The 14,666-nt window shown below is 40.5% G+C and overlaps 1 protein-coding gene across 4 annotated transcripts in view; it reads right to left on the bottom strand.

Moving 5' to 3' along the window:
- The window catches only part of KDM1A (lysine demethylase 1A), a 61,985-nt gene extending 47,598 nt beyond the window's left edge, over positions 1-14,387 (bottom strand). For 2 of the 4 annotated variants that reach the window (XM_053208742.1, XM_053208748.1), the window contains exons 1-2: positions 13,884-14,387; positions 5,181-5,346 (exon numbers count right to left, since the gene is read on the bottom strand). In XM_053208742.1, coding sequence (XP_053064717.1) covers positions 5,181-5,346; positions 13,884-14,237 — 520 coding nt within the window. In that variant the 5' untranslated portion in view covers positions 14,238-14,387. The remainder of the gene's footprint in view (positions 1-5,180; positions 5,347-13,883) is intronic. The other 2 variants (XM_027060121.2, XM_027060123.2) reach the window with 2 other exon arrangements.
- Between the last annotated feature and the right edge of the window lie 279 nt (positions 14,388-14,666).

Raw genomic sequence — 14,666 nt, 5'->3', positions numbered from 1 at the left:
CAGAGCATGAACGGGGGAGGGTCAGAGAGAGAGGGAGACACAGAATCCGAAGCAGGCTCCAGGCTCTGAGCTGTCAGCACAGAGCCCGACGTGGGGCTTGAACTCACTGACCGCGAGATCATGACCTGAGCTGAAGTCGGACGCTTAACCGACTGAGCCACCCAGGCGCCCCCCAAAAAATTTTTTTTTTAACATTTATTCATTTTTGGAGAGAGAGAGAGAGAGACAGAGGGTGAGCGGGGGAGGGGCAGAGAGAGAGGGAGACACAGAATCCGAAGCATGCTCCAGGCTCCAAGCAGTCAGCACAGAACCCGACACGGGGCTCGAAACCACGAGCCATGAGATCACAACCTGAGACGAAGTTGGACACCCAACCGACTGAACCACCAGGCGCCCTTTTTTTTCTTTTGAAGTAAGGAAATCCATCTTCAGCTCTTCTCTGGTCAAATTCTATTATTATACTAAGTTGTAAAGGACAGTTCAAAAGATTCTACCTTTTAGATTTTTTGCTATACTGAATAAGCAATTCATAAAATATTTGGTCATCAATCTTTTGTCATAAATATTTTCATTTTAATAATATTTGTGATCAAACTTCACTGGATTTTAAACTTTTCTACCCATACACATATTCTATATATTTTATATAATTTAGTATTCTTACTAATTTATGTTGCATCTCCTTTCATGTGATTTTGTGAAATATTCTTTCAACCGACAATAGGACTATTACATGAAAAGGGCCCCAAAATTATTAAAACCACAAAATTTTTTGGTCATACCAATCTTTCACATCAATGATTTCTGTACGCTAAACAGCCCACATCTCTTTCAAACACACACCACACACACCCCCCCAAAATTACCATGTAAGACAGAAGAGAGGGCAGGTACTTTCTTTTATTTACATTGTTGTAAGAGTTATTACGTGTTCTTAAAAGAATATAAACAAGGAGATAAAGTGATTCTTCCTACAGTCATTCAATAAAATAGATTATAATACAGAGCTGTCATCAATCAGCTAACCATATCTAATAACTATATCTAACAAAATGAACCAATAATTTGACGTAAGCCTTTGAGCTTCATTACAGTATTAGCATACCACTGAGGCTGGAAAACTGGTACACAGACATATGCATGTGCTTTTACATATATATATTTAAAAAAAAATTTTTTTTAACATTTATTCATTTTTTGATAGACAGAGCATGAGTGGGGGAGGGGCAGAGAGAGAGGGAGACACAGAATCTGAAGCGAGCTCCAGGCTCTGAACTGACAGCACAGAGCCTGACGCGGGGCTCAAACTCATGGACCGTGAGATCATGACCTGAGCTGAAGTCACTTAACCGACTGAGCCACCCAGGCTCCCCCACATATATGTATTTTTAAACATACTTCTGATATCTCTGTTGAGAAATTCATTAACTTAACATCTTGAGAAAGGCATTTTAATAGCAATTTCAAATTTCATTTTATTGTTTTAAAGCAAGCTTTAAAGCAAGCTTTATACAACTAAGCTATTTCTAACCCAAAATGAAATATATCTTCCCAAACCAGAGTTCCTAAACAGCTATCCAACACAAAATTTAAATTCAGAAACTACTAGTAAGACTTTTCTGAAAATTTTCAACTGCTGAAAGGCAGTGGAGAAAAAAAATCATGTTTTTGAATTAAAATTAAAAAGCTAAGTGCTAACAAATTAGTTAATATAGTAAAACGTCTTTGAGGAATAATCAAACATACACAGGGTAACAACTGAGCCAAGAAAGGAAAAAAAAAAAAAATTCACTAACAGAAGGCCACTTTAACAGTGGTATCGAAACCAGTAAAGACCAACTGAGATTTTTACTCTACTTTATAGATGTTCCCATATTATTTGACGTTACTAATAACCACACGATTCCAAGGACATTTTCAGGTTCAGTTGGCATGACTTTAAAAAACACCTTTATCTTGATAGATGAGGTACTAGGAAACCAAATAAATCCATCATTTGTTAAAACAAATACATTCAGAAGTGTATAAATGTAAAAATACACAGAAACATTTAGGAAAACTTTAATTTTAAATATAAGCAGCAATACTTAGCATGAAAAATACGTTATTTACTCATGTGACTACCGTAGGACTATAGGCCACATTCAGTTATCATCAAAAGCAAACAAATATAAAAATAATTTTTAAGCCACAACATAGAACTTCTCAATTACGTAAATCCAAACAAACAACAAAACCAACATCGTTTCCATAAGAGTTCAACTTTGATATTGAGATTTTTCCATTGACCAAAATTCACTAAACTCGATTATCAAAACAACCAAAATCATCTCTCCCAGCCAGTCTCTTTACCTCTTTAGTTCACTCTAATAGAGCACATCAGATTGATTTTTCCAAAAAATATATTTTGTACAACGCCTCTCACTCAAAATACAAAATATCTCAGTGCCACCCTGACCAGATCCTCTCAGTGTTTAAAGGACGAGTTCAAATTTCTTAGCCTTGTAATGAAGGCTCCAACCTTCCCTTCTGGCCTCCTCTCAGAATTCTCCTAAAGGAATCTTCTCCAGTAATATTATCTGACCCAACGGATTTTGCAAAACCTTGTGCTAACAAAATATTTTATTCTCAACATCGTGGAAAGCAAAGCAAAATTTTCTAAACAAACTTAAAAGCTGGTAAAAATGAAACGTATTCAAACCTTACTTACATATTTAAAGAGAGTAAATTAATTTCTCATCTAAAATGACTGAGATGAAAAAAAGATTTGGTAAAAAACAAGACCCACATCTTCTCTCAAAAGACCTTAAGATACCCATATGACAATGCTCTGTTCAATTTTTGAATGAAAACTCAAGTGAAAGAGCTAGTTCTGATAAGACAGGAGATCTGGAGTCCCTGGACAGTTTCTAAATACTTGAATTCACCTGATAGTATTTTATGATTCACTATTAGGGCCCCATTTAATTCTAAATTACACAGGCCAGTAAGTTGCCACTACTTTACTGGGGAAAGTACTTCCCTAATTCACCCCAGAATTTTTTTTTAAATTTCAAGTTGTTTTTAAGGAAAAATAATTTTATTTTCAGAATCACAAATAATATATTGCAAGTTTTGGCTGCTATCAACACATCTCTAAGCACTGAAGATATTCTAAACTTAAGAAACTTTAACTTTCCCCCCAAATACTAAGATAACTTATTTAAACTAAACCACTGGATAAAAATTTAGCCAGAACATAATATCATAAACACAGTTCCCCAAATCCTAGATCACTTTAATAAGATATTTCCTTCTTGGGCAACAATGCCTGACATTTATGGAAAAACAAATTAAAAAAACAAAATAAAACACCTCTTTCATGAAAAAGAAAACACCAATACCAGGTTTAAAATGTTCAGAGTATATACTAACTTGGTACCTACTTAGGTCAGTTGTTTACTGGAGACACTGACAATCACACAAAAAAAGAGGGTGAGGCAGCATCTAAAATACATCTACTGAAGAATACTTAAGAGCTTTTGAACCAAGAAATCAGTAGTCTCTTGACCTATGACAGATATCAAAAGACTTTTCCCCAGTACCTCACCAGAAAGTCTACAGCAAAGGTAGAAGAAGAGAAAGGCAAGAACCAAAGAATACAGAAGAAAAAGGAGTAGAGAATCAAGGGAGGAGTTGGAGGCAACGACACGAAGAAAGGAAGAGAGCTAAATGTAAAAGACTAGAAAGAAAAAAAATACCAACAAAAAGAGAGGAGGTGTTCTGAGGTACAGGGAAGGCTGCATTTGCCTCAGGGACACTAGTTCCAGAGTTAATATACCACTCCCAATAGGTGCCCAAGAGGTCATTTTAAGAAAGTTTTGGGAAAGCCATTCTTAGAAAAACCCTGATTCCTAAGATAAATTGAACCCAGAATCTAATCATCTTGTTCTCAATGTTCTCAAACTGTGTTTTTATTATAATTACTATAAAATTACAAGCTTTAATTTTTGAGAGTTTTGGCCAGAATCTGTTTGATAAATTCTAAATCTAAATTAATTTAACTGACTTGTAATTTTCTCAAGTGATACATCAGTAATAACCCTATTATTTCAAATAACATGTGGTGATTTATATAACATTACAGAGGAGGGGAAAAAAAAACTGAAACAAAAGATAAAACTTCTCAAATTAAATATGTCTGTATCTGGGTACCTATGAAAGTCACGCAAGATATAGCAGATGGGATCTGAAACAAACATTCTATTTTTAAAAGATACAGGACCACAAGAATTGAAGAGGTAAATGGGCCTGGAGCTACAGAAATATAAAATGTATTTTAAGAAGAACTTAGTAAAAATTCAAAGTCAAGAAGAATTAATGCAATGCCATTAAGGACAGAAGATACAAAAAATTAAGACTCTACTTTTGTTTGCTTTATCCAAACCAGAAGGGTATCCCTACTTGCTCTGGGTATCCTCAGTAGGATTCAATCTGAGGGGATGTTAGTGAGAATTCCTTAAAGATGTTTGAAGTTCTGAAACCAATACTATAGTCTCCAATAATCTTTCCACTGTCATAGGAAGACTGTGTGAGTTTAGAATCTCTTCATAGCCTTTTCTTTTACCATTCCATTGATTGGAGGGCTCAATACTAAACGGTAACAGGCACTTAGGCCTTTTCTTTTTGACCTCATAATATATTTTTACATTTGTTCACTAGGATATTCTCAAAACTGATCCCCACTCTGAGGGTTTAATCAGAAAGTATCTAACCATGTGATACATATGTGATTTAACCAGAGTAATTTCTGAACCCTTCTATCTACAAACTCTAAATCAGAGATAAATCTGAGGGGTTTGGTTCTTTGGATTTGGTTTTCTGTATGTTTTCTCTAATTGTTTATTTCTCCAACTTTCCGAGTGCCTTATACTGCCACTATCCTTCCATCCCCATCTTTTACTTTCCTTCTATATATGTACACACACACACAAAGAATATCAGTATAACTACATATGTATGTATCCATGTATGCGTGCGTGCATATATATTTACACATACATACACGCACTACTGACATACATAGCCAATATCAGAATATAAACCAAAGATAAAGACATAAATAACACTGTAGAATAGGATTTAACTCATTTACTCTTATTTTCAGGATAAAACAAAACTGGTTGGTTACTATTACTCACCAGATGGTTCTTCAGGCTCGCTTTCATTTTCTTCCTCAGGTGGGGCTTGAGGAGGTGGTGGGGGAAGCTTCTTTTCCTTCTCTGCTTTAGCATTTCTCTCTTCTTCTGAATAATATTCATCTTCTGAGAGGTTGGCCAAGCTTTCATCCATCTCTCTGTACTCTACCTATATGGAGATTATACCAGGGAAAGCTAAATACAGTGAACATCTAAAACCAGGGACTTAATGTGGAACCATCAGTGAATGTGAATGGCTTTTTAACTTCAAATTTTAAGGGAAATAAGTAAATAACAAGGAACAAGCTAGACCATAATAGGTAGTTATTAAAAACAAAATCTCAGGGCACCTGGCTGGCTCAGTTGGAAGAGCATGGGACTCTTGATCTCAGGGTCATGAGTTTAAGCCCCACACTAGGTGCAGAGATTACTTAAATAAATAAAACAAAACAAAACCCTAAAATCTCTCATGAAACAATCTCATGTCGGTTCACATTTACCCCAACCTATCAATTTTACATCATAGTACTGACATTTAGAGCAATGGATCTGAGGCTTTTTACAACTCCTAAAACCTTTTAAAATGTGTGTGTGTGAGTGTGTGTGTGGGGGGGTTTGTAGGCATATCTATACATATGTATGTATACATCATAATCACACTAGAAGTTTCAACAAAAGACTAAAATAACCCTGAGATAAAAATATAATCAACTAGAATAACAAGTCTGTCAAATGTCAAGCCTGTACTTCTTCTATTCCATGGCAAAACAGCAAAATTCCAGAAACCAAATGGGGAAAAATGGCAGGTAATAAAAACCGCAAATGGCAACAGTCAAATTGCAACTATGAAAAGGTACATTTGCTTAAAAAATAACCAATGACCTGATTTCACGGTTCATGTGATCAAGCTCCGCCTCAGGCTCTGCACTGACACCATGGAGTCTGCTTGGGATTCTCTCCCTCCCTCTCTCTGCCCCTCCCCCACTCCCTCAAAATAAATAAACATTAAAAAATAATAACTGTTGACCTAAGAGAGTTGAACAATGAGAGCAAAGAAACCTTAATATAACAAATTAAGAAGTGAAACGGAAATGGAGACTACAGGTCATACTACTAATTCATATTCTAAGTGTAAAGGAGAGAACCAGGTAGTAAGTAGAAAGAGGAAGCCTTATCAGGGGTAAAGCCATTAGGATAGGGAAGATTATAATGGACCTGTTTACCAAAATGTATGATATGGTATTACAAATAGTCACCAATCTTAGAACACTGGAAAAATGTCACTGTGACTCCCACTCTTAAAAAACATTCTAGAAAGCCACAGAAACAACAGCTCTCTATTCAGATTCAATTAAAAGATAAAATGAATAAAATAAAAATTTATTAGCTATGGAGACAGAGCAAAGACAGTATGGTCTCCACAAATAATGTACCTAACTTATTAGATTTCTGAAATTAATAGTCCTGTGGATTACAGCAAATGTAATCTATTTTAACTTTTGAAATATCTTTGAAATAGTTCCATATGGCTGGCTGCTTTTATATCTGTCTTTTTCTTTTTTTTTAAATGACATGACCACAGGTGGGCAGGGGAGTGGGTGGCTAGGCTAGGGAAGGTAAGAGGGATTGTGTCAGAAAATGGAAACAAAAATTAAGGATAAATTGAACAGTCTGACCCATGCTCTAAGATTCTTATTTAAACACACAAATAATAGTATTCATCTATCAAATATGAAACACTGAGTACATGATCACAATGGAGAAAACAATTATAAATGAGAGTCTTTCTGCCCTTAATAAGCTGAAATTCCAGTTGCAAACTAATGGTTCTTACCAGGCAAATCATCTCACAGAAAGATTTTACAATAAAACCTCCAGAAGTCTAGACACTAAACTTCATTCTACTTGATTGAGATAAACTGTAGGGGCAAACCTCAGGACAATGGGCAAAAAAGCAGTATGGGAAAAGTTTCAAAGAGGGAGAGGGGTCAGAAAATGTAATATATGTTTAAAGTATGCAGTATCCTTTCTTCTTTCAGCTTTCAATAGTGCTTGACCCCTCCCTACCCCCAAAGATTCAGCTCTTTAATCCTCTGCTCATCAATCTCATCCATTTAATCAATAATCACTTCACAAGCGCCTACCATGGAACTGGGCAATGTGCAAATTCTGAAACAATAATGTAAGATCCTTTCTACTGCAGTAGTTTAGCTCTTTCCAAAGGATGTTCCACAAGACAGTATACCATTTGAAGGAAAAAGGAATCCATGATCAAGTTTGGGAAGTACTGCATTCTTTACAGGCCCCCTCTAGGAGAACCACAATGCACATTAAAGTTACTGAGAAGTTTTGCAGCAAAAACAATCTTTTTAACATTGTTTAATCCAGTGTTTTGATGAAGTAGTAGCTACTAAGAAGGAATACAGAGTTCTTAGTTTTTGGGGGGTTGGGGGGGGAGATTAGAAAAATATCTAGAAGTAGGAGCAAAAATATCTAAAGGTAGTATTTAAAAACAATAATATCAGGGGCGCCTGGGTGGCTCGGTCGGTTAAGCGTCCGACTTCGGCTCAGGTCACGATCTCACGGTCCGTGGGTTCGAGCCCCGTGTCGGGCTCTGTGCTGACAGCTCAGAGCCTGGAGCCTGTTTCAGATTCTGTGTCTCCCTCTCTCTGTGACCCTCCCCCGTTCATGCTCTCTCTCTGTCTCGAAAATAAATAAACGTTAAAAAAAAATTAAAAAAAAAAAAACAATAATATCAAGAAAAAACCATCTGTGTTCCACAGAACCCTAAAATTCTTCAGGATTTCATTTAAATACACACTTATACGTGTTAGTACTTTGGAGACCAACAACACATGAACTTGTACTGCTTAGGTAAATTTTGGGTAGACCTAGGAATGACATTTCTTCTGCAATCTGTTCAACCAAGGCAGCGTCCTGAAATGGCTAGGCAAGCTAAAAAACAACCTTTTGTACTACTTATCAAGCACTGGGTCTTCACAATGCTTCATAAACAAAGTACAGAAATAAAATTGGGTTCTGAGACTTAAATAAGACTACAACTATTAAGTTTAACCTCCATTCTCAAATTTGGCTCTATTAAAAAAAAAAAACCTCATTTTCTGAAACCCTGACAACTAAAATAAAGGTTATAAATTTAAACTGAATATAAGACAGGCAAATAGTACTTTATTTTGAAATTTTCCATATAAAGTTTTATTTTGTAAAAAAGAGGGGCACCTGGCTGGTTCAGTCAGAGGAGCGTGTGACTCTTGATCTTGGGGGTCGTGAGTTCAGAGTCCCATAATGGGCGTAGAAATTACTTACAAAGAAAAGTTTCTCTAGTGGGCGGTGCCTGGGTGGCTCGGTAGGTTGAGCAATGGACTCTTGATTTTGGCTCAGGTCACGATCTTGGGGTTGGTTAATTTGAGCCCTGCAATGGACTCTGCACTGGCAGGCAGAGTCTGCTTTGGGATTCTCTCTCTCTGCTCTCCCCACTTGCTTTCTTTTCTCTCTACACACTCTCTCTCCCTTTCTCAAGATAAATAAGCTTAAAAAAAAGTTCTCAACTTAATAAAAAAGTGAAAGAATCGTACAAATTCTCAAAAATAAAAAAATAAAAACTATTCCCCTGAGCAAAGGAACAGATACTTTGAACACAAAAGAGTGGGAACGTCTCATCCTTAAGTAAAATCCTCAAAGACTTTGGAACTTCTACAACCACTTACAAACAAGGACATAAAGATATCCAATAGACAGATATAAGTCAGTAGGGTAATTATTCTCACCTTTACACAGACAACTCTCAAATTTACATCTCTAGTCTCTCCCTCACCCTTACTACAATGATTCATCCACTTCCCAATCACCTTAAAGCCCCAGTCTTTTTGTTTGAATCTTTAGTCCTTTTAATTCAGTAGGGCACAACTGCCAGACTGATTTTCCAAATCCATACATGTTATTTTCAGATAGTTTAAAAGATGAATGCCAACTTTTTCAAACCAGGTATAAACTTTCTGGCTCTAACTATGCAAACTTACACCTTTAGTCATTTTCTAACACACTAATGAAAAAGTCCTCAATGTTCTACTGATCCCTAAACTTCCTAAAAGCTTTTTCTGTTAATCCAATGCTTAAAATTCAAGGCACCCTTCCTCCACAAATTATTTCCTAACTATTCCAAACTTACAAATATATTTTTTTCCTTTCTCTGAACTGTCCTAGCACTTAAGGTCTGCATTCCATAGTCTAGTGTAGTGCTGTCTGATACAATTTTCTATGATAATGGCAACGTTTTGCATCTGCGCTTCCACCGTGGCAGCACTAGCCAGCCACATGTGGCTACTGAGCACTTACCATGTGGTAATTTAAGTTTAAATCAAAAGTAAAAACTCAGTTTCATCAGTTGTACCAGTCACATGGGCTAGTGGCTACCATACTGAACACACAGATCTAGTGTTTGTCTATAACCTGAACATGACTCTACAACCCAAACGTTACTGATCCCTCTGGCTCCTATCTTGCTCCTAGAAAAACCTCATCTCTAATTCATTTGCCCATTGTCCCCAACATTCAGTTTTCCACTCTGGACTCCCTGCTGCTTCTCAAACCTTGTCGCGTAATATGCCAAGCGTTTTTCACTTCCTTTCTCCACTGGTAATACTTAATTACTGGGCACCTTACTATAAGCCAGACACTGTATTTTGTTTACATTGTATCTAAACCTAAAAGCCTTACAAGGTAGAGTTTCTCTTCCTGAGGAAAATGAATCATAGCAAGAAAAATCAAATTCCAAAAAGTCTGTCCTTTTCAGAATACTTTTCTAAATTCTGCACCTTTTCAAGGCCAGCTGAATGCTGAAGTGTCCCTAAAGTCCCAGCCCAACTTAACAATTCCAACCCTTAAATATTGTGCCATAATGTTAGCATACACACTCAGGGGTGAATTTATTCTGAAATTTACAAAACTTAACCTTCAGGGACCCTCAAATGCATGGACCCCTTCCAATACCCTGAACCTGGTTTTAGTTACATAATTTTGTGTGTGTGTATATATATATATATATATATATGTACATGTATATATATAATATATATAATACATCTGTATCTACGTCTGTTGTATCTATAACTACAAATACAGAAAGACCCCTACATATACCTCAGAACTCTCGAAGTAAGGCCCATCTACTACAATGGACTCAGCTTGATTTTTCTTCCTTTAATGGATACTCTATCCCTTGAGGTCTGTTTTCTCTGGCTCCCAAGACTGGCTAGGAATAAGTCAGTGTCCCCAGTTTCTTCCTTCTTAGTTGCTCCCCCAAATAAACAGGTGACCCACTTTTCTTTTGAATTTCAAAGCTAATCACAATAGAAAAAACAGTATAATGGGAATTAAAATAAACACAAGATAATTACAAAGACAAATCTACATACTCAAGACAATGCCAATCAGAATATCAGCTGCCTTTTTTTTTTTTTTTTTGAGAAACTGATAAACTGATCCTAAAATTCATATGGAAAGGCAAGGGTCTCAGAACATCCAAAACAATCTTGAAAAAAAAGGAGCAAAGTTGAAAAATCAAACTTCCTGATTTCAAAATCTATTACACAAAGTTACAGTGATCGGGACAGTGCGATACAGACACAAGAACAAAGATACTGATCAGTGGGACAGAACTGAGAGTCCAGAAATAAACCCTTATATTTAGGGCTAACCAACAAGGATGCCAACCATTCAAAGGGGGGAGAGAACAGTCTTCAATTGTGCTGGGACAAGTGGATATCCACATGGAAAGGAATGAAGCTGAACTCCTACTTCATACCACATACAAAAATTAACTCCAAAATGATCACAGATCCAAATCCAAGAGCTAAAACTATAAAACTCTTAGGAGAACACATGGAAGTAAATCTTCATGACACTGGATTAAGCAATGGTTTCTTGGATTGAACATCAGAAGCAGGTGCCTGGGTGACTCAAGCTTGGATCTAACACCCAGGTGCCTGGGTGGCTCAATCAGTTAAGCATTGACTCTTGATTTCAGCTCAGGTCATGATCTCTTGGTTCATGGACTCGAGCCCCACACTGGGCCCCACGCTGACCACAAGGAGCCTCCTTGGGATTCTCTCTTTCCCAGTCTCTCTGCCCCTCCCCAGCTCATGCTCCATCAAAATAAATAAATAAACTTAAAAACAAAACAAAACACCAGAAGCAAAAGGGACAAAAAGAAGAAAAGATAAATCGGACATTAAAATAAAAAACTTCTGCAATCACCACACACAAAGAACTGTGACTATTCAGCCATAAAGACAACCCAATTTTAAAGTGAGCCAAGGATGTGAACCAACATTTCACCAAAGAAGATATACAACAAATGCCAATAAGCACAAGAAAAGATGTTCAATGTCATCAGTCATCCGTGTAACGCATTGAAAACTACAATGAGACACCCCTTCACATCCACTAGGAGAGCTCAAGACAAGGATATGGGGGAACTGGAACCTTCATCTACTGCCGACGGAAACGTAAAACGGTGTGGCTGATGTGGAAAAGTGTTTGGCAGCTCCTCAAAGGGTAAAACACTGAGATACCATATGATGCAGCAATTCCACTCCAACTATATGCCCGAGAGAGTTGAAAACATACGTTCACACACACAAAACACTGTACATAAATGTTCACGGCAGCATCACACATAACCAAAAAGTGGAAACCCAGATGTCCACCACAATGATGAATGGATAAACAAAATGTGGCATATCCATACAATGGGATATTATTATGCCATGGAGTTGTGTCAAGTACCAAATGGAAATACAACGTGAATGAACCCTGAAAACATACCAAAGCCAGACACAAAAGACCACATATTCTATGATTCTGTTTACATAAAAGGTCCAGAACAGGCAAACCCACACAGAAAGTAGGTTAGTGGCTGCTAGAGGAGCGGAGAACGAAGAATGACTGCCAGTGGTCCAAGTGTCTTTTGGGGGTGATGAAAATGTCCTAAAATTAAAACTGACTGTGGTAGTGGCTGCAACACTTTGTGAATACATGCTAAAAACCATTCAGTCGTACCACCTGAAAAAGGTAAACTTTATCCTACATGAACTATCTCAATAAACGTTTTTAAGACATGGTTTACCAGATGCTTTCTAGCCATACTTTCTATTGAAATAGTAAAATAAAAACGCTCGGGCTTCTGCCCTCCAGCTCATTTCTGGGGGCTGGAAGTCTCCCATCTGTGTCTTTTCTAACCCAGGCTTTGGTAAAAGCCACCAAAAGCCTTTCCTCCTTTCAGCACGGGGTATTTACTCTTGCAAAGAGATCTCTCAAGCGGGCAGGTGAATCTGAGGGCTCAGTCTGGATAATACCCATCTCAAGAAGCTCACACCGACTCGGCACATGCATTTAAAAATTACAGCTGTAGGGGCGCCTGGGTGGCTCAGTCGGTTAAGTGTCCGACTTCGGCTCAGGTCATGATCTCGTGGTCCGTGAGTTCAAGCCCCACGTCGGGCTCTGTGCTGACAGCTCAGAGCCTGGAGCCCGCTTCAGATCCTGTGTCTCCCTCTCTCTCTGCTCCTCCCCTGTTCATGCTCTGTCTCTGTCTCAAAAATAAACGTTAAAAATTACAGCTGTATGCGCAACTTATAAAATCGCACGATTTTAAGTATGTACTCTAAAAGGATACATCTCCAGAAAAAACCCAAGTCTAAAAAGTCCGCTCCTGGTACTGCCTTGGTGCCCTGCACAGCTGGGTGTTCCATGTGGTCCTTTGTCTGAGGCTGAGGCTACCTCCTCGCAACAGAAACGCAGCTTCCAGTTCTGCCACTTACTTAGTTGGGTGACTCTGGCCAAGCTGCTGAAACTGTGTGCCTCACCTTACTCATTTCCTAACGTGGGGCTCACAAAACCTGCCCACTGCTGCTGAGCAAAAATGAAACGTAAGGGACTCTCTGAACACACGGCATCAGGCACCCAGAGATGTGAAGCAGCTGCCGTCTGTATATTCTGTTCCGTGACAAGTCTTTTCCTTCCTAGGTATTTGCACCTTGACTAATGGACATTAGCCCTCTCAATCAGCTTCCTCACCGGTTTAAAAAAAAAAACCAAAAACAACCCTAAGTCAAAAGATCGCTGAGAGAATAAAAGGAAAGAGGAAAACTAGCGCCCAGCAGGGCTGAAAACAAAACAAACAAAAATGTGCATTTCTTTTCGGTCTCCACAGCCAAGGCCATTTCTTTAGCATGCCCCTCCAGCCCCAATGCGCGCCCAGCTGAAACTCCTTAAACACCGCCGAGAGGCCTCCAGACACATCCGCGGGCCAACCGGCGATGCCCGTCTCCAACAGCGCCAACCAGGACTCCACGTCAGGGAGCCATGTTTCCCAGGCCAGAAAATGAAAAGGTGTACAGATGCCAGGAGTAAACCACCCCTCCCCGCCAATTCCCCTTCCCAAGACGGCCGGGTCCCGGCACAAAGACTGCTTTCAACACCCGCGAAGCCCTTCCCCTCCCTCCCTCCCTCTCCCCACCCACCCAGCCGGTGGGGAGGCGCGGTGAAGACCCGACGGGCTGGGAGGCCTGGGTGGGCGTGCGGCTCGAGGCCCAAGACAAGGGGCGGTGGGGGTCGCCGGGGGCCGGACAACCTAGAGGAAGCCAAGCAACCGGGGTCTGCGGCGTGCGGGAGGGGTTCGCGCCTCACCTTCGCTCGCTTGCGCCGGCTGGTCCGTCGCCCCTCCGGAGTCTCTGCGATTCCCGTTTCCATGGGGGTCGCAGATCCAGGCACGACGGTAGGCCCGGCCTGAGGCCCGGCGGACCCCGGTGGCTCGGCCAGGCCCCCGGGAGGGGAGGCCCGCGGAGGCTCTTTCTTGCGGGGAGTGCGCTCCCCCGCCACACCCGGCCCGGCCTCGGCAGGGCCCGACAGGCCCGCGGGCGGCGCGGCCACCTCAGAGCCGTTCTCCGCGCCGCCCGCTGCCCCGGGGCCGGCCTCCGTCCCGGCCGCCGCCGCCGCCGCTGCCGCCGCAGCCGCCGCCGCGGCCTTCTTCCCAGACAACATCTCCGGCCGCCTGGCCGCCGACGGCCGAAGGGGCCGCTCTGTCTGTCGGTCCGTGAGTCCGGAGCAGCCTCGCCTCGCCTCACTTCGCGCAGGTAGCTCGCTGCCAACCGCCACGGCGTACGCACGCGCTGAGCGCGCTCCCGCGGCGTCCGGACAAAAAGGCCCGAGACGCCCACAGCCCCGCCTTCCCCCGCTGCCATAGAGTGGCATCCTCGCGGCTAGAGCGGCACCACGGCACGGAGCACGATGCTTTCCTAGAGCGTCGCCTTGGCCTTTGGCGTTGGCCGACCCCAGCACCTTCTCGCTCCTAGGGCTTGGGGGCCAGACTGCACCTCCGCGGGTGACCATTCCCTCCAGGGACTTGCATACATACATAAATTCATTCACTCATTCATTCATTCACTCACTTGTCAGCTCAACCAATATTTA

The sequence above is a fragment of the Acinonyx jubatus genome, chromosome C1 (genome assembly GCF_027475565.1).
Source record: "Acinonyx jubatus isolate Ajub_Pintada_27869175 chromosome C1, VMU_Ajub_asm_v1.0, whole genome shotgun sequence".
NCBI lineage: Eukaryota > Metazoa > Chordata > Mammalia > Carnivora > Felidae > Acinonyx > Acinonyx jubatus.
The sequence above is the reverse complement of the archived record's forward strand: the minus strand, read 5'-3'. Positions and strand labels throughout refer to the sequence as shown.